Source organism: Cajanus cajan, chromosome 4 (genome assembly GCF_000230855.2).
Source record: "Cajanus cajan strain Asha chromosome 4, NIPB_CcT2T_4, whole genome shotgun sequence".
Lineage (NCBI taxonomy): Eukaryota > Viridiplantae > Streptophyta > Magnoliopsida > Fabales > Fabaceae > Cajanus > Cajanus cajan.
Genome location: NC_138520.1, coordinates 50,811,882 through 50,832,536, shown reverse-complemented (window position 1 = coordinate 50,832,536; position 20,655 = coordinate 50,811,882). Strand labels below are relative to the sequence as shown.

The following is a 20,655-nucleotide window of genomic DNA, read 5'->3' as shown; positions in this document are numbered from 1 at the left end:
ACTCTCTGAAGATTGAGGGGAACCCAGAGGAGGAGTCCAACCAAATCTTGCTCTAGTTTCAGCTACTGCTTATCGAGGTACGGGGGAAAATGGGAGATTTATGTGTAGAGTCACATGAGGGAATGGGTGGAGAAGAGTTCCTGTGGAATTTTTTAATAATTTTATAATTGTTTCCGTTTGGAGAATTATTGGTATTATAAGATTCTGTATGTGTTAAGGATTATGAATATATAATTAATTTGTAAAAATGATGATCTGGGAGGGAGAACGAAATTGTAGAAAAGTGCTTGTGAGTTAGGTTTTGGAAAAATTGGGGGTTTTACTATTTGATTTAATATTCTATTAAATTGGTGAATCAATTGGGATTTATATTAATTTATAAATGTTATTGTTATATTATATGATAACAATTGATGATCTAGATGTGGATTCATGGTGAATTGCTTGAGGGATATTTGAACCATTTTTTTGTGTGGACTTATCTATATTGTGTATGTGATGCGGAATTGACTTATGGACTGTGGTGTGATGTCTTGGTACAAATGTGTACATATTGTATCTACTGTTTTAGTATTGAATTGATAGCATGATGTGGTGAATGGTATGTTATGGCTTAATTGTTCAATTAATTATGATGTGAGATGTTGTATTGAATGTGAGTGTGATGTGATTGTGGTTCCTCACAATAATGACCAGGGATGGCACGACCCTTGGGTAAGTGATGTTACAAGGACGGCGTGATCTTGGCATAGTGTGGGATGTGTGATGCAATTAACACGTATCACTTTTGTCAGATGTGGCGTGGCCTTGGCATAATGTTAATTGTAAGATTTGTGTGGATTATGAATGTGAATATGATTGTGGTTCCTCACACTAATGACCAGGGATGACACGACCTTTGGGTAAGTGATGCTACAAGGACGTCGTGAGCTTGGCATAGTGTGGGATGTGTGAGACAATTAACACGTACCACTTATGTCAGATGTGGCGTAGCCTTGGCATAGTGTTAATTGCAAGATTTGTGATGGATTGGTGTGATTGCGAATTGTGATGTGAAGATGATGCATGATTGATAGAGTTAGGATATATTGAAATGCTTGCAAATATTTCATTAAGTAATGAGTTATGATGAGATTATGTTATGAATTTTCCTTATGTGCTTTATATATAGATTTTTCTTTTCTCACCGTACAATTTGTGGATGTTTTAGGTGAGGAAGATCCGGCTATGTGTAACAGCCCAGCAACCCGCATGTGGATATTGTCCGCTTTGGCCGCAGCCCTCACGGTTTTGCTTCTGGCAATGGCACGCATGCCACCCCAAAACGCGTCCATACAAGGAAGGTATCCACACCCATATATATGGCATGCTTCGTTCTCCTTCCTAACCGATGTGGGACTTCACAATCCACCCCCCTCAAGGGAGTCCAGCGCCCTCGCTGGCACACCGGCCCGGGTCCAGGCTCTGATACCAAATGTAACAGCCCAGCAACCCGCATGTGGATATTGTCCGCTTTGGCCGCAGCCCCCACGGTTTTGTTTCTGGCAATGGCACGCATGCCACCCCAAAACGCGTCCACACAAGGAAGGTATCCACACCCATATATATGGCATGCTTCGTTCTCCTTCCTAACCGATGTGGGACTTCACACTATGAGTGTCTTCTAGAATGTCAACAGTTGAATTGTGGGTATGTTCTAACATTGTGACATCGGGGCATAGGATTTATAGGACATGGATTTTTATATGGAATTGGAGTTGTATTTATTATTTTGAAAACAAATTGTAAACTTTTAGGTTTTATTTTCCAATTTTTTTATTTTTAATTATTTTGGATATTGAAGAACAATTATGAAGATTTTATGTGAACCCTTTTTACCAATGTTGAAAAATTTATTCGTTAGTTTTAATTACATTATTACAATACATGTGTTGGGGTAGTAAGGGTGTCACAACTATGAGAGTTATGCATATACACACTTGTCGCAACCCAAAAATTTCTAATCTCGCGACCTATGATTTATACATCTTTTTAAAGATCTCATCAATTAAGGAATTTCCGGACACCAGACTAATCCTTAATTAATGGTTTTAAAAAATGAGTTCATGGAGTCGCCACTAGTGTTTTACTCAAAACATTGGAAAAAGAAAAGGTTTTTAAAAATCTAATAATCGCCTTGATAACCAGAATTGGGTTCGGGGGTCGTTTACGTGTAGGGAAGATAATAAGCACCCCTACAACGCCCTCAATAGGTACCCTATGATGATGTTAACGTGATAAGAATTAATAAATTAAATATTAAATCTCATTTATTAATATTTATTTACATGCTTGAAATTTAAATTATACAATTAATTCTAAAATGTCTACATGATTATTTTTATTATAATAATATTTATTAAAGATGAGAGATAAAAAATAGAGAAGAAGATAAATATGAGAAATAAAAGATAGAGAAGAAGATTGATTGAAATACCTCGTAGCAAGCTTTGTTAGATATTCAAATATGGAAAATCTAGGTGCTTTGTGGCAACCTTTCACACTACAATTGCCTCACAAAACTCAAGAAATACAATAAGAGGGAGAGAGAGAGAAATTTTGAGCCCTAAGGAGTCTTGGACGAAATTTTGTGGCCCTAAGAACTGTGCCCAAGCTGTTTATTTATAGGCATCAAAAGGGTGCTAGAACGGCCCGTTCCAAATTCGAAACGACTCGTTCTGGATTTGAACATTATGTGTTAAATTCTTACCCTGAAACGACTTATTCTGAAACCAGAAAGGCCCGTTCTGGGGTTGAGATTAACACAAAAATGCATTGCTAGAACGACCCGTTCCAAACTAGGTTTTTTAGGCTATTTAGCAGTTTGGAACAGCCCGTTCTGGTTTAAGAACGACCCGTTCTAGACTAAGATTTTTAGGCCTTTTGCCTGGTTTAGAACGGCCCCTGGTTTTGGAACGACCCGTTCCAGACTAGGTTTTTAGGCCTTTTTTGTGGCTTGGAACTGCCCGTTCCAATTTTGGAACAGCCCGTTCCAGGCCACTAAAACCAATTTATTTGGGCTTTAGGCTTTTTGATGTCCTATCCTGTTGTTTGCATGCTTCGGGAGCTTTTTCCCTTCATAACAAAGGTCCATTTCCTTGTTTGTATGCCCCTGGATGAAATTGAGTGTCTACAACTACCCCTCTTTACTTATCCTTAGGAATAGTAATGTGTTGGTTTTCCAGAGGCAAGTAAAGACGTAGACATTTCATCTGGGTCTTCTCTTTGTCTCTTTGGTGCTTCCGTGTTGTTTCCCTTGGATAGGTGTATTTGCTTGTATCCTCACCCTTTAGAGCAGTTGAGCATTGGTTGCATACTCTATTGTGTAACAAGGTGGACAAACTGTACACCTAATCTTTAGACTTCAAGTAGAAGCTCCATTGTTTGTCTTGTGATAATGTGTCCCTTTATTTGTAGCTTGTTTAAGAGGGAGTATTTTCGTAGCCTCTCCAGGCTGGACTGATATTTTAAGGTTTCAACCGGCCTCTTCTAAAGGTAGGTAACCCTCTTTGTTGTTGTAGTATTTTCGTAGCCTCTCCAGGCTGTAGTATTTTCGTAGCCTCTCTAGGCCGTAGTATTTTCATAGCCTCTCCAGGCTGTAGTATTTTCATAGCCTCTCCAGGTCGTAGTATTTTCGTAGCCTCTCCAGGCCGTAGTATTTTCGTAGCCTCTCCAGGCCATAGTATTTTCTTAGCCTCTCCATGCCACCTGCTGATGATGATGATGTGATTGCCCCTTTACTTTAGGGAGGACGTCTGATGAAGACGAGGATTGCTAGTAGGTGGTGCCCTTGTGCTGGAGGGTAAATGAGTAGATGGTTGACAGGGATTATGGTGTTGCCCCTGCCATGTGAGTATTGTGATGCCTCTCCAGGCATTGTTTGTGGTAGGGCTTTTTCTAAATTTCATTTTTATTTAGTTTCGGCTCTTTCATCTTTGAAGCTTGCCTTTTTCTGCTATCATTTTTTTGAATGCTTTGACTTTTTTTTCAACATTTTCGAAGCTTGCCTTTTTCTCATGTTGCTTTTGCTTTTTTATTATCATCATTGGTGGAGGGATCTATTCCCATGATGTTATTTGCTGAATCTTTATTGATGAGTATTATTTTGGAAGCCACTCCTGACTTTGGTTAGGGAGCCATTTCTGGTCTTGGCATTCTCTTAGATCATCTTTCATTCAGTTGAGGAGTAGGGCGCGATGGCCTCTTCATGCTTATGGGCTTGCTTATTCGGTCGAATCCGGTTCTATCCCGTCTTGTTGTTGATGTGTTTTTTTTTCTTGGTGACTATATGAAACCACTTGTATGGAATGCCCTTGTTGGGGCTATGCTTTTTGACATGATCTCGGCTCTTAAGGAACTGTATAGTTGTTGATCCTTTTTTACGAGTGCTTCGGCCTCTTGATTCCTCCAGCAAGTGATGGATAGAAACACACAAAGAATGCAAGAATGCAAAAGAAAATGCAAAGCAGGGATGGATTGGTTTTTTTTCAATATTTTTTTTTTGTTTTTGAGCTTATACCCTTTTATGCACACTTGGGCCATATGCATGTTATGCAATGATGCTTCTATGCTAATGCTTAAAATGAAAATTTATTCTTACTTTCATGAAATTAATCTATGCGCATTGATCAATGACATGGATTGTTAGCCTTTAGCCTTGTCAAATTCAGTGTTGCTTCTTGAACTTGAGGTTTGTGTAGTTCAGCCCTCTCGCTTGTACCAGATATGATATGTTAGCCCTTAGATCAGGTGTACCTACACTCTGTTCTAGGACACCTCCATCTTTTCCTTGTGAGTGTTCACTGTGCATATTCCGTGTATCTCTCAAATTTATCTTAATTCCATGTAGGTCAAGAGGAATGAGAGGAAGGGGATATATACATATATTTTTTTTGTAAAAGTTTTGTTAGAAAGGATTTTTTTTTCAAAAATGGTTTATAGAAGAATGGCTGGCCAAGGTAGGCTAGTGGTTTAGGCTGATGAACAAGCACATTCAAAGTGAGGGAATCATTTTCCGCGTTAGCTTATTATTTCCTTCAAAGTTAAGCGATGACTTGGGATTGCATATTGATTAAATGATCTTCTTGAGCCGCCTTTCGGTTTTCAGCTCGGGATACTTCTTTGTCCTAACTTTTTCCTAGGTTACTTGAGATGTGTTCCCTAGCGGACATTTTCTTTTGATCCTCACTTTTTCCTAGGCTACCCTTTTTGTTTATGGGTATCCTAGTGGACCTTGCTCTAATCTTTGCACTGCCCTCTCAATGGGTTTCTTGCGGGGCTTTTGTCTTTGCCGCATTTGTGATCATCTTTCATTCCTTCATAAAAGGGGTATGCCCCTTGCACTGATTTCGTTTGGACTTTTATCCACAAGTCATGCCAAATTTGATTGATCTTTATGTTTTTTTATTGCGTATTAAGCCATTGTTTCTAATGACGTCCTTATTTCAAATGTACTTGTTCATTTAAGGTTTGTTAATGAGGCTTAAAGTAGATAAAAGGGAGAAGAGAAATGAAGTAGAAAAGTGTATGGCATTAAAATAGAATTTTTAATTTACACGTGCCCATTTAATGTAGCTCGAGGGCCCGGGCATGCCTCAAGTTCGTGATTCATACACAGAGAAGTAGAGGGAGGTTGCCCTTTAGAGAGGCCTAGGTTGTCTGACTGTAGGGCTAGTCCTACACTTGCTTGGATGTGGCACTTCAGAAGATCTCGTGTAGAGGGAGGTCCTTTGACTTCTTCTCTCATGAAGGTGTTATCAGCCCATATCTTGAGACTTTCCTAAGAAGTAGGAATGGATAGAAGCGATGATAGAGCTTTCCATGGATTCTTGCTTCTCAAGAGGAACATTCAAGCTATCTCTCGATTTTTAGCTTGAACAAACATTGCTCTTTTTTTTTTTTTTATTAGAATGCCCTTTGCGGGTTTTCATTCTAGCAGCTTCTTAACAAGCAATGCTTCTCTCTCTTGTTGAAATCATCTTTGAAGAAAGCTTTATCCACTTTGCCTTAGTGTTTGAGGGATTCGTCCTCCTCAAGTTCTCTTTATTAGCTTGCAACTCGTTAGGAGTGTGAATCCATCCATTCTTAGTCGTTTCTCCTATTCTACTTGGATTTCACAGTTGCACGACACGACTTTATCTTCTTTGGGCAAGAGTTGGCGTCTTGAAAACACTTTATGCATATGGCTTATATCCCATTACTTTCGACTAATGCACATAGGTTAAATATCCCTTTTTATTCTCATTTATTCTTTTACAAGAAGGGATTTGTTCTAAATGAATGTAATGCAGAATGTAGAGAAAGTTGAGAAAAATAAATATCAGTCTCATTGATTTGTTTATCTGTGAATGCTCAAATAGATTTTGACAGTATTAAATGAGAATCTATATTAGGTTCTAATAAGACTTACTTTAACAAACATATCAAAGCAAGGGCCCAACCATAGTATTTTTTAAAAATTGATTTGGGCTTTTCTTTATAGCGCAGATACTGTCGTATATTAGAGTATTCACTTTTCTTAACTTTCTATAAATACTGCAACCTAATCCTCTTTAGTTAATAAAATAAAATGAATGAAATTAATGAGCTAATCTAGAATGCATGTCATTTTTTTTTACCTAATCTTTATCATGTTTCTATTATCTAAAGGGGAATGATGCATGATGGAGATGAGATTTCTTTTATTCATTTTTTTTAAAAAAAAAGAAACTACCTATATGATGTTAATGGAATGCTGACCTAAGAATGTATAAAGGGGTATAAAATTTTTATTATTTTTTATTTCTTTATTATTTGTTTGTTTATTTTAAAATTCCAATCCATCTTATTAGAACAAAATAATACAAACAACTGCACACACATGCTCAATCAACGTACACCCATGAACGATCGTGTTCAAATCGTTGGTCTGTGGTCCCTGTGAAGAAAAGTGCGTTGTATAGGACGATTCTAATCTCACTGGTCTTTAAGGCCTCCAAGGTGCTCCCATCATAGGGACCCAGTATCTCTGTCTCCCTCACCTGACAAACTCTAAGGTCTGTCGCAGTATTTCTGGCTAGAGTAACCGGTTATCACCTTGAGTGTGATTTCCGACAAGGCTCGTAGGCTCCAAGGCCAAACTTAGGACGGTCGTACGTCAACCACTCCCTATGTTTAATACCCTCATGCCCTCAGGTGTAGGGGCAACTGTTGTGTGCAAAGGTTTGTGTACAATTTTTATTCAAACAAGTGCAAAATCTAAACAGGCAAATAGATATTAAAGCCACACAAATAAAACAAACAAAGTAAAGGGGAAAAATATTTAAATTATTATTCTTATTTTATTAACTTCATCATTTTTATGGGCCTGACCTTCTTAAAACTTCCCGAGTGGAGTCGCCGTCTATCGCAACCCAAAAATTTCCGATCTCGCGACCTATGGTTTAGACATCTTTTTAAAGATCTCATCAATTAAAGAATGTCCGAACACCAAACTAATCTTTAATTAATGGTTTTAAAAAATGAGTTCATGGAGGTGCCACTAATGTTTTACTCAAAACATTGGAAAAAGAAAAGGTTTTTAAAAATCTAATAGTGGCCTTGATAACCAGAATTGGGTTCGGGGTCGGTTACGTGTAGGGAAGATATTAAGCACCCGTACAACGCCCTCAATCGGTACCCTATGATGAAGTTAATGTGATAAGAATTAATAAATTAAATATTAAATCCCCTTTATTAATATTTATTTACATGCTTGAAATTTAAATTATACAATTAACTCTAAAATGTCTACATGATTATTTTTATTATAATAATATTTATTAAAGATGAGAGATAAAAGTTATAGAAGAAGATAAAGATGAGAAATAAAAGATAGAGAAAAAGATTGATTGAAATACCTCGTAGCTAACTTTGTTAGATCTTCAAATATGGAAAATCTAGGTGCTTTGTAGCAACCTTTCACACTACAATTGCCTCACAAAACTCAAGAAATACAACAGGAGGGAAAAAGAGAGAAATTTCGAGCCCTAAGGAGTGTTGGACAAAATTTTGTGGCCTTGAGAACTGTGCCCAAGCTGTCTATTTATAGGCATCAAAAGGGTACCAGAACGGCTTGTTCCAAATTCGGAACGGCCCGTTCTGGATCTGAACGTTATGTGTTAAATTCTTACCCTGGAACGACCTGTTCTGAAACTAGAACGGCCTGTTCTGGGGTTGAGATTAACACAAAAATGCTTTACTAGAACGACCTGAACCAAACTAGGTTTTTTAGGCTATTTAGCGGTTTAGAACAGCCTGTTCTGGTTTAGGAACGACCCATTCTAGCCTAATATTTTTTAGGTCTTTTGCCTAGTTTGGAACAGCCTGTTATGGTTTTGGAACGGCCCGTTCCGATTTTGGAAAAACCCATTCCGGGCCACTAAAACCAATTTATTTGGGCTTTAGGCCTTTTAATGTCCTGTCTTGTTGTTTGCATGCTTCGGGAGCTCCTTCCCTTCATAATAGAGGTCCATTTCCTTGTTTGTATGCCCCCGGACAAAATTGGGTGTCTATAACACTAGAATGATATGAATGATCACTCATCTTAGTTCAAGAAAGGTTTTCTCAAAAGAGTTTGAAGATTTACATAAAGAGTGAGTGATAAAGGATTTTCACAATTGTTTTAAGGTGCAAGATTGGTATAAATAGGCCTAAGTGTACAAATTGAAATATCAAGGGAGATGGACTACTAAGAATCACTTAAAAACCAAGCCTTTTCAAGTAAGAATATCTAAGCCCTTTCACACTTTTCTTACAAAAATAATTTTTGCACAATAATTGAGTGTCTGTGTGCACGACCCCCTAGTAGGAAACTTGTAGCCTTCTAAAACAAAACAACAAGATAAAAGAACCTAAGAAATTATACTACTAAAGCAATAAAACATGCAAAGAAAGCAATGCAAAGAAAGCAATTAAAGCATGTGCTAGTTGGATTCCCTAGGGTGGGAGCTTGAAGTGACCTTGGTGGTATTCAAGCCACTCCCACAAGCACTACTCGAATTACCCTAAAAACTACTAGGTTTAAAGAGGTCAATTACAAACCAAAATCAATGAAAACAAAGGCCAAAATACAAGTGGCCAAAATTTTCACAAAGGAAACAATTAACAAAAAATTAGGTCTTCAAGTCTCCAACTTGCTTTCCTTCATATTGAACACCCAAGTTAGTCCTCTCCTTGGTGTTTGCTCTCTTAGTTTTTGTGTGATCCTCCAAAGCACCTTAAACCCTAAACCCTAAACTCCTCCACTTAATCCACCAAGAGAGTATGTGGTGTTTAGAAGCTTTCCTCACCTAGGCCAAGAAGAAACCAAACCAAGAGTACAAGAGGCCAAGGAATAAAAGCTAAAAAGGCACAATTAAAAAAAAGGCTAAACTCAAGTGGAGATTGATGAGACAAACTTAAGAATAGAAGGAAGACTCAAAAACTAAAATTAAGGCACATTAAAGAAAGGCAAGCACTCAAAAGATTAAGTCCTAAAATAGCACTAAAATAGAGTTAAATCAAATAGGTCTAAAATGAATAATGCACTTAATATGTTTGATTAAAGGTTTCATACAGCCATACAATCTTTGTTCAAAGGTCCAAGAATAACTCCATTGCTAGGGTAGGAAAATTTTGTCCCAAAGTCCACAAGTCTAGCAAAGGTTCCCTTTTCTTTATTTTCGATTCTTTTGTTCTTTTTTATGCTTGACTAAGCCTCGATTTTGATGTCAATGGTCTAGCCACTTTTCTCTTTTTTATTTTATTTTATTTTTTATACTAAAGTCCTCCTTTTTATTGGGTTTTACACGTGTCCAAAAATGGATTAGCAAAATTTTTAGGAGTATCCTTTTAATATCTTGTAATGGCTTAATGAGACAACAACTTGAGTCATTTTTAAAACTTTTCATGTGCAAATGTCCAAAAGTAAAATGTGAACATAAAAATCACTCTCATGCTCAAATCATCAAACAATATATAGGCATATCAAGTGCACAAGGGAATACACAAAAATGACCGAAAATTGTTAAGCAAGTATGTGCAAAGAAATTGATCACACATGATATTTAAGTGATGTAGAACATGCTAGAGCTAATTATCTTGCATGATTGACTCTCTAAAGCACACTAGAGACTCACGGCCATTTTATCAAGCAAGTGGCATGCATGTCATTTTTTTTTATCATTTCAAGGTTTAAGCATGAATATTTGGAATTATTTCAAGGTGGATTCAAAAGAGACAAGTTAATGACAAAACCGAATAGATTAAAAAGCAAAATATATCATATCTTCAATGTTTCACATGCAGCCCAAAATTTCCAGCAACTCAAACTTAAAAAGAAAATGGTAGAACTTAAGCAAAGAAGCCTAAAACATCAAGATGATTTACAAGGATGAAGATGGCATGAATCAACACATGGAAGAAGAAAAATGGATCATGAAAATATTGCAAGATGATGACCCACTTTAGCACAACTTTAGTGACAAGAAAGAAGACACAAATGACATGACCAAATTTTTAAAAGGACTAGATGTTACCCTTGAAGAACTTTTGGCTCCAGATACCACATGATGGAAGACCTCCTAGCATTGATGGAAGAAGGATGATCAATGAGAGGACTTCTAGACTCCATGGATCTTAGTTCTTCAAAGGCCTAGCCTTGGATGGTGGTGGTGACAGAAAATGGAGGAAGGATAGAAGGTGTTTGATGAAATGCTTGAGAGGTACTCAAGGGTTTGGCTCACTCCAAGGTAGATGAAGGTCACTCCTAAGGTTTTTACTCAAGGTGGAGATAGGTAGGGTTCTTGGCCGAAAATGACCAAGAGAGACTAAGGAAAATATAAAGACACAAAAGGCTTACTCTATATTAATTTCCAAAGTATTTATAAGGAGGCTAGCCTAGGGTATTTATAGAAGGGAGGATGTATTTAAGGTTACATTTGAGAGTGCATGGCCAAGTAATGCAATACAAATGCACTTCAAATGAAACCTAAATTAACCCTAGATGCTACTTGGTGGCCAAGGATGGAATCTTTGGGTTTGGTTAAGCTACATCTAGGTGCATGATAAGACCATGCAACCTAGGTGCCCTCCACTTGGGCCTAAGCCTTGCCAAGTCCAAAAATAAATCCAATGTCACAAAAAAACATGTTTAGGCCTAGTTTCTAACCTTAATAAAATACCCTAGCTATAAAATAAAATCCTATAATCTAAGACACCCCATAATACAAGGGTAAAATGGGAAATACAAGTAAAAAATAAATCCTATGACTAAGACACCTCAAAATACAAGGGTAAAATAGGAAATACAAGAAAAATAAATCCTATATGTAAGGTACCCAAAATACAAGGGTAAAATAGGAAATTAAAGACAAGGGAAAAAATTGGAATAAATCTTATACTAATAAAAACTTAGGAGCTAAGGCCAAAAATAGTCTCACTCCTGTTATGGTTTTTAAAACTAACCCATTCCTCTTGCCTCCTTCAATATATCACCTCTTGGTCTTCTTGGCCTTAGTGTGATTCCATCACTATTTCTCCGAGAGCCTCCTTCAACCGAGCAATCTCGACCTCCAACTGCAACTTCTCATTCGAAGTCGCCTCGTGCACCTCGACCGACTACTTAAGCACCACCCTCGTTTTGTCAAGAGTTTTGCTCTGCTTATGGGCATCAGCCATCGATTCTAGGGCAAGTTTTTGGAGGATGGTCGTTGCCCGGACTTGCAACTCGCAAGCCATCGCCTACTGAGTCGAAGGGGTAGCCGACTCAAGCATACAGTGACCATGTTTGGAAAGAAGATCTGAAGACATCATCATAGAGGGTCGGATATCCCTGGAAAGGAAGTTCTTCGACATAATTGCCGAGGGGATGGCCAGGTCAGTTGAAGGCCCCTTCACCCATTGATGCTTTGATCGGGGAGGGGGGGGGGGGGTCTGACGCTCTGGCATCGACCTTATGTTTCCCCTTGTCCTTCTTCTTTTTGCCATTAGGGTCCGGCACCGCCACATCTTGGGGAGGGGGACATGGCTCGACAATAGCGGGCACTTTGTCAATTGCCACGCTCCTATGATCCTCAATCGAGGTCCCAACAGGGGCTCTGTTATGCAGAGCCTGCCGATAAGAGAGACCAAGTCCCTTTTACGCTATCCAACCTGCAAAAAGAAAACAATCACACATCAACTTAAAGAGATTGCTCAAGGAAAGAAAACCAGACACACCCTCCAAGTGAAAGTGAGGTCGAGGGGATTTCAGCAAAAGCACTAATAACCATGCTGGAATCTCTCAAGGTAGGGTATTCAGATAATCTAGTGTGGCATCCTCATCATTGTTCAACATCTCGGCCGGGAACTCATCGTACTTGCGTGGTACTCGGGTCCAATAAAATGGGAACAAAGGGGTCCCCCCACTGTCATAAAAATAGTTACGACCGACTACCAGGTCTATAATGACCTTCAAGAACCCAAATTTAAAACCTTTAAATGACAAAGTAAAAGGTTTAAACAGTGGTCGATCTACATGCCTTATTAGTGAAAGCCACTTCACGGTTTCGGTGAAGGGCGAGTACAAAAAAAATGAAAAAGCAAACCTACACTCGGCTTTATATAATGGTATTTACACAAAACCCAAAAAGCTTGAATGGCCACCCAACCATTTGAGTACAACTGAGTTGGCGCGACATTCAACACACGCAACACACTCATTTGAAAATCGTCGAAGGGAAGAGACAAGTCGAGCTCCCTAAAAAAACACTCATACATATAGAAGAAATCCCCCTAGTCCTCCCGCTTCATGAGAAAGACCATATCAATTTCCTCGGGACCCTCAACTCTATAGACACCTGTAGACACCCAATTTTGTCCGGGGGGCATAAAAACGAAGAAATGGACGTCTATTATCAAGAAAAGGAGCTCCCAATCATGGAAATAACAGGACATGACATCAGAAGGCTAAAAGCCCAAAAAAGCTGGTTTTAGTAGCCCGGAACGGGCTGTTCCAAAACTGGAACGGGCCGTTCCAATTTACAAAAAGAGCCTAAAACCCTAAACTGGAACGGGCCGTTCCAAAATCGGAACGGGCCGTTCCAAAATCGGAACGGGCCGTTCCAGGCTCTTTAAAAAGGCTAAAACATACATTTGGAACGGGCCGTTCCCAAATTGGAACGGGCTGTTCCAAATAAAAAAAAGGCTTAAATCCTTAATTTGGAACGGGCCGTTCCAGAATGGCATTTATGTGTTAAACGCGCCTCTGGAACGGGCCGTTCCGATTTCAGAACGGCCCGTTCCAACACACTAAATTAACACGTAACGACCAAATCCAGAACGGGCTGTTCCGATTTTGAAACGGGCCGTTCTGGACCCTGTCTGAAGCCTATAAATAGACAGCTTGGGCACATTTGTGAGAGAGTCCAAAAACATTTCGTCCAGACTCCTTAGAGCACGAAATTTCTCTCTTTTTTCTCTCTCCCTCTCTCTTTTGTATTTCTTGAGATTTTGTGAGGCATTGTAGTGTGAAGGGTTGCCATAAAGCACCTAGAATTTCCATATCGGAAGATTTAACAAAGCTTGCTACGAGGTATTTCAATTAACCTTTTTCTCTCTCTTTTATTTCTTACTTTTGATATTTATTTTTATAATAAAAACAATCATGTAGATATTTTAGAGTCAATTGTTTAATTTAAATTTCAAGCATGTAACTAGTCATCAATAAAAGGGGATTTAATATTTATATTATTATTATTTATAATGTTAACTTCGTCATAGGGTACCGATTAAGGGCGTTGTAGGGGTGCTTAATACCTTCCCTACACATAACCGACCCCCGAACCCAATTATGGTTATCAAGGCCATTATTGGACTTTTAAAAACCTTTTCTTTTTTCCAATGTTTTGAGTAAAATATTGGTGGCGACTCCATGAATCTATTTTCAAAACCATTAATTAAGGATTAGTCTGGTGTCCGGGCATTCCTTGATTAATGAGACTTTTAAAAGGATGTCTAAACCATAGGTCGCAAGATCAGAAATTTTCGGGTTGCGACAGATGGCGACTCCACTGGGGACGTTTTAAGAGGGTCAGGCCCATATAAATGATGAAATTAGCATTATAAAAAATAATAATTTAAATATTTTTCCCCTTTATTTTATTTGTTTTATTTGTTTGGCTTTCATATTTGTTTGTCTGTTTAAATTCAGCACTTGTTTGGAATAAAAATTGTACACAAACCTTTGCACACAACAGTTCCCCCTACACCCGGGGGAATGAGGGTATTACACATAGGGAGTGGTTGACGTACGACCGGCCCAAGTTTGGCCTTGGAGCCTGCGAGCCTTGTTGGAAATCACACTCAAGGTGATAACCGGTTACTCTAGCCCGAAATATTGCGACAGACCTTAGAGTTTGCCAGGTGACGGCCACAGAGATACTGGGTCCCTATAATGGGGGCACCTTGGGGGCGTTAAGACCAAAGTGAGGATAATTAGAACCGTCCTATACAATGCACTTTTCTTAACAGGGACCACAGACCATGGATGTATACGCGACTGTTTGTGGATTGTATGAGCATATGGTTGTTGCATTTTGTCTATTCAAATCATTCATTTATTTTTTATAATTCCCCTAAGGTAAAGAAAAAAACACAAAAATTAAAAATGCATTATCATATGAGAGAAAACCTAGTGTGAAAATAAGATTTGTGAGAAGCATACATTCCTTCTTTTTAAAAAAAAGGGAGGGGCATCATGCATTTTCTACAAAATAAAAAAATAAATAAATAAAAAGATAATAAAAAAAAGGAACATGTATATCATATATTTAGGATCACAAGGGGATTTGTATCAAAGACGAGAAATCAGTGTGACCTCTGTCACATCATAAAATATTATGAAGAGGAACACCGATAACTTACCTCTCGACAAGGATGAGCCATCAAGTCTTTGATAGAAACTCCTTTCATGCATTACCATTTAAATAAGCTTGATAAGAAATTATCTTGTCCCATAAAGGTGGCTTTTCAACATTCCGTACTCACACGAGCTCAAAAGATAAAAGCTATGGAAGACCTAGAGGAAAGAAATCGTGTCCTCAATGAGGAGCACGGATAGCTCAAGGAACAAATGGCTAGAATGCTTGAGGCCATGAACAAATTGCAGCACGACAATAGTACTAGTAACGTTGGTGACATTTCCAAAGATCATCTGAACGCCTTGGAAGAAAGACTGAGAGTTGTGGAAGGCGACAATTTTGACATTCAAGAGGTTGCGGATATGTGCCTAGTGCAGGACATCCAATTCCCCGCCAAGTTCAAAATCCCTGACTTCCAAAAGTACACCGGGGCTAGTTGTCCAAAAGGACATCTGACAATGTACTGTAGGAAGATGGCAGTCTACGTGGGCAATGAAAAGCTCCTGATACATTGTTTTCAGGAAAGCCTTTCAGATGTTGCTCTTAACTGGTACACGCAGCTGGATGGAGGGACGATCCAGACATGGAAACAGCTAGCCGATGCTTTTCTCCGTCGATACAAGTATAACATTGTCCTAATTCCTGATAGGTCTGATTTACAAAGCTTAAGCAAGAAGGGCGATGAGTCCTTCAAAACCTATGCACAAAGATGGAAAGAATTGGCTGCACAAATAGAGCCTTCATTATCTGACAAAGAGATGGTGACAATGTTCATTGACTCTTTAAGTGGACCCTATTATGACAAGATGATAGGGAACACGTCAACCCTTTTTTCCGATATAGTCACCATAGGTGAAAGGGTTGAGCAAGGCTTAAAAAGCGGGAAGATAGGGAAGGCTTTGACAAGTTATGACCCCAGGAAAGTCTATGAAAAGAAGAGGGAAGAAGGGGTCCACGCCGTCATCTCTACTCCAAAAAGTCAAGCCACACCACAGGCAAAGCCTAGAGACGACAAAGTAGTAGACAAAATCGCTATCACATACACAGAGCTACTACCTCAACTCCTAGAGGCTTCGATGTTAGTCCGACTACCTCCAACAAAGAAGATGAACCCTCCTTACCCGCCGTGGTACAAACCCGAGGAAAGGTGTGACTATCACTCTAAATCTTCGGGGCATTCCGTGGAACAATGCAGGACCCTACAATTCCATGTGCAAGGACTTATAGATGCTGGATGGTTGAAATTTGACACCGACACACCTAGCATCGACAAGCACCCACTGCACAAGCATGACGAGGAATGACCTTGGAGTATAAAATTGAGAAATTACTAGAGTAGGGGGCTTTCTTTCTTTTTCAAAAAAAAAATTGCTTTAAATTCATGCTCAACTCATGACATTCACCCATGGTCATGAGTTCAAACAAAATAAGGGTTTGTATAAGTTTTTACATTCATCAATAATATGTGTCATTTTCATAAACCTCTTGTGTTTATTCTTTTCCCCTCTCTTCCCACATATTAAATTCTAAAATCAATCACAATAAAAAAAAAACAAACATGACCGAAGATAATAAAATTAATCAAAGCTTCGAACATCTACAACGCATTATCTGAGTCTAAGGTAGATAAGAAGATCACCTCCTCAAAGCACACAAAAATAAGAAAGTGGTCAGAAGAGTCTTACACAAGATTCTCATTGCATAAGAAGAGTCTTGCAAAAAAAAAAAAAAAAACAGAAGCAACTTTTGCTCAATTTGGCCGACAAAGGAAGCACAAATCTCAGCTCATGAAAGAACTCTCTCTCAACACCCGTAGGTTGGGGCAACACCTTTCTCCTTGGTGTACGGGAATGGGGGGCTTTGTTAATCATCAAAGATGCTGGTCCTCCCAAACGCAGATAGAAAGAGATTCTGTCAAAGCAAAGAAGTGTTATGCCAAAAATAATATCACTTGCAAAATATTGCTAGGATGAAAACCCGCAAAGGGCATCTTAGGTAAAAAAAATAAAAAAAAATAAAAATCGAAAGTTCCCGCTAGGACACGTCCTAGGCAAAAATTAGGGATCTAAAAAGGATAAAAAATAGCAAGTGATAATTCTCATAGTTGAAAGCTAAAAGGCGGCTTAAACACTTCTACAAGGAGCCAAATTGTGCGAAGACTCTACCTGAGACTCAGATATGTAGTTCAAGATAATTAGGAGAATGCTTATAATAATTATCCAAGAAAATGTTTGTTTAAAAAACTTAAACACTCACCTACCTCAACTACCCATTCATTCTAAATCACCCTACCTCCATTAACCATCCATGCTAAATCATGCTTTCCTGTCATTTCTGTCTTGTCCAATCTTAATGACATATATTATTGACGATTGTCAAAATTTAAACAAGTACAAAAAAGAGAAACAAAAAAATAAAAATGACCCGCTAGGATGAAAACCTGCAAAGGACGTCCTAGGCAAAAATTAGGGAAAATAAAAAAAAAGCAAAAAAATACCCGCTAGGATACATCCTAGGCAAAAATTAGGGTTTCTAAACAAAAAGAAAAAAAGGAGCCCCAAAGTGACTCAATACAACAAACGACCAATATGACTAATGTTTCACATCGATCGAAGCAGTCTCTTCGTGAGAAGGAGAAAAAGAGAGCCACCTTCTAAAAAAAAGAGAGAGAAAAAAAAAATCAAAACATACATTGCACGCATCCAAAATCATTTCACACACTTAGAAAATTTTCTTTATCAAAGGGGAATTATTCAAAATATGTAAAATTACCATCATGCATAAATAAGCATTTAGCATTCTTTGCATCTCAATAAGAAAAAGCCAAAAAGGGAAACACAAGTTCCAATTGACATCACCTGAGCAAAAGTAGCCCAAACCAGGGGCATCAACAATCAAACAATCAGTCATCAACAAACCTCAACATACGCTTGGAGAGGCATCACAATACTCACATGGCAGGGGCAACACCAGAATCTCTGTCAACCATCTACTCCTTTGCCCACCAACACAAGGGCACCACTTACCAACAATCCTTGTCAAGGGGCAATCACATCATCAGCACCAGCAGACGGCCTGGAGAGGCTATGAAAATACTACGGCCTGGAGAGGCTATGAAAATACTACGGCCTGGAGAGGCTATGAAAATACTACGGCCTGAAGAGGCTATGAAAATACTACGGCCTGCAGAGGCTACAAAAATACTACGGCCTGTAGAGGCTACGAAAATACTACGGCCTGCAGAGGCTACAAAAATACTACGGCCTGCACAGGCTATGAAAATACTACAACAACAAAGAGGGTTACCTACCTTTAGAATGGGCCGGCTAAAGCCCTAAATATCAGTCTAGCTTGGAGAGGCTGAGCTCAGAATATACTCCCTCTTTAACAAGCCACAAATAAAGAAACACACTACCATGAGACAAGCAGAAGTAGTAGGAAGCATCTACATCAAGACCAGAAGCCTAGATGTTTCGGTTTACCATCCTTATCACCCGACGGAGCATATAAACCAACACTCAGTTGCTCTTAGGGACAAGGATACAGGTAAACACCATCTACCCGAAAGAAATGGTTTGGGGGCATCTACACTGCTGAAGTAAAGGAGAAGATTTGGACATAGCAAGCGACGTAGGGCATTCACATGGATCTTGAAGCCTAGATGTTTCGGTTCACCATCCTTGACACCTAATAGAGCATACAATCCAACACTCAGTTGCTCCATGGGGAAAGGATATAGGGAACACCGTCTACCCGAAGGAAACAATGTGAAGGTATCTATTGTCAAAACAAGAGTGAAGATCCGAATTTCACCTCACTATCACAAGAGAAACAATGGAGCTTCTACTCAAAGACTGAAGATCAGGTGTACAGTTTGTCAGCCTTGTTACCCAATAGAGTACGCAACTCCTCTAAAGGGTGAGGACACCAGCAAATACACCTATCCAAGGGAAGCAACGTAGAAGCATCACACAAAGAGACAAAGAGAAGACCCGGATGAAATGTCTACGTCTTTACTTGCCTTTGGAAAAGTAACACATAGCTATTCCAAAGGACAAGTAAAGAGGGGCAGTTGTAGACACCCAATTTCGTCCGGGAGGCATACAAACGAAGAAATGGACGTCTATTATCAAGAAAAGGAGCTCCCAATCATGGAAATAACAAGACATGACATCAGAAGGCTAAAAGCCCAAAAAAGTTGGTTTTAGTAGCCCGGAACGGGCTGTTCCAAAACTGGAACGGGCCGTTCCAATTTACAAAAAGAGCCTAAAACCCTAAACTGGAACGGGCCGTTCCAAAATCGAAACGGGCCGTTCCAGAATGGAAATTATGTGTTAAACGCGCCTCTGGAATGGGCCATTCTGATTTCAGAACGGCCCGTTCCAATACACTAAATTAACACGTAACGGCCAAATCTAGAACGGGCTGTTCCGATTTCGAAACGGGCCATTCTGGACCCTGTCTGAAGCCTATAAATAGACAGCTTGGGCACATTTCTGAGGGAGTCCAAAAAAATTTCGTCCAGACACCTTAGAGCACGAAATTTCTCTTTTTTTTCTCTCTCCCTCTCTCTTTTGTATTTCTTGAGATTTTGTGAGGCATTGTAGTGTGAAGGGTTGCCACAAAGCACCTAGAATTTCCATATCGGAAGATTTAACAAAGCTTGCTACGAGGTATTTCAATTAACCTTTTTCTCTCTCTTTTATTTCTTACTTTTGATATTTATTTTTATAATAAAAACAATCATGTAGATATTTTAGAGTCAATTGTTTAATTTAAATTTCAAGCATGTAAATAGTCATCAATAAAAGGGGATATAATATTTATATTATTATTATTTATAATGTTAACTTCGTCATAGGGTACCGATTAAGGGCGTTGTAGGGGTGCTTAATACCTTCCCTACACGTAACCGACCTCCGAACCCAATTCTGGTTATCAAGGCCATTATTGGACTTTTAAAAACCTTTTCTTTTTTCCAATGTTTTGAGTAAAATATTGGTGGCGACTCCATGAACCTATTTTCAAAACCATTAATTAAGGATTAGTCTGGTGTCCGGGCATTCCTTGATTAATGAGACTTTTAAAAGGATGTCTAAACCATAGGTCACAAGATCGGAAATTTTCAGGTTGCAACAACACCCAATTTCATCCAGACCCGTAAACAATGAAATGGATTGCTACTATGAAGAGAAGGAGCACCCAAAGCATGGAGGCAACAACATATGCCAACAAGGAGGACTTGAAGCCCAACAAACTTTGTTTAGTAGCCCAGAACGGGCTGTTCCAAAATCGGAACGGGCCGTTCCCAAAATAGAACGGGCTGTTCCTAAACTAGAACAAGTCGTTCCAAGCTACTAAAAGGCCCAAAAACCCTAATTGGGAACAGGCCAAAATGGGCCGTTCCAATGTAATTTGTTATGAGACACATTCAAACTTGGAACAGGCTGTTCTGCCATTAGAACAGGCCGTTCTAGGTTCAAATTTAACTCATAACTGAATGACCCCAGAACGGGCCATTTTGGTCAGGTCTGACGTCTATAAATAGTAGATTCAAGCACTGCTCTAGGGGTCGAAAAAATTGCTCCAAAACTCTATCTAGCTCAAAATTTCTCTCTCTTCTTCTCCCCTTTTTGTATTTCTTGAGATCTTGTGAGGAATAGTGTAGTGTGAAAGGTAGCCATAAAACGCCTATTGACTCCTAAACTTAAAGATCTAA

At 38.9% G+C, this 20,655-nt stretch overlaps 1 protein-coding gene across 1 annotated transcript; it reads left to right on the top strand.

Moving 5' to 3' along the window:
* The first annotated feature begins 15,148 nt into the window (after nt 1-15,148).
* LOC145957351 (uncharacterized) lies at nt 15,149-16,240 on the top strand. The gene has a single exon (XM_083073588.1). The coding sequence runs from the start codon at nt 15,149-15,151 to the stop codon at nt 16,238-16,240; it is 1,092 nt and encodes a 363-aa protein (XP_082929714.1).
* Nucleotides 16,241-20,655: the final 4,415 nt, after the last annotated feature.

Bases quoted from the DNA above. Each gene is read 5' to 3' on its own strand.
- LOC145957351 (XM_083073588.1), top strand. From the start codon at position 15,149: ATGGCTAGAATGCTTGAGGCCATGAACAAATTGCAGCACGACAATAGT.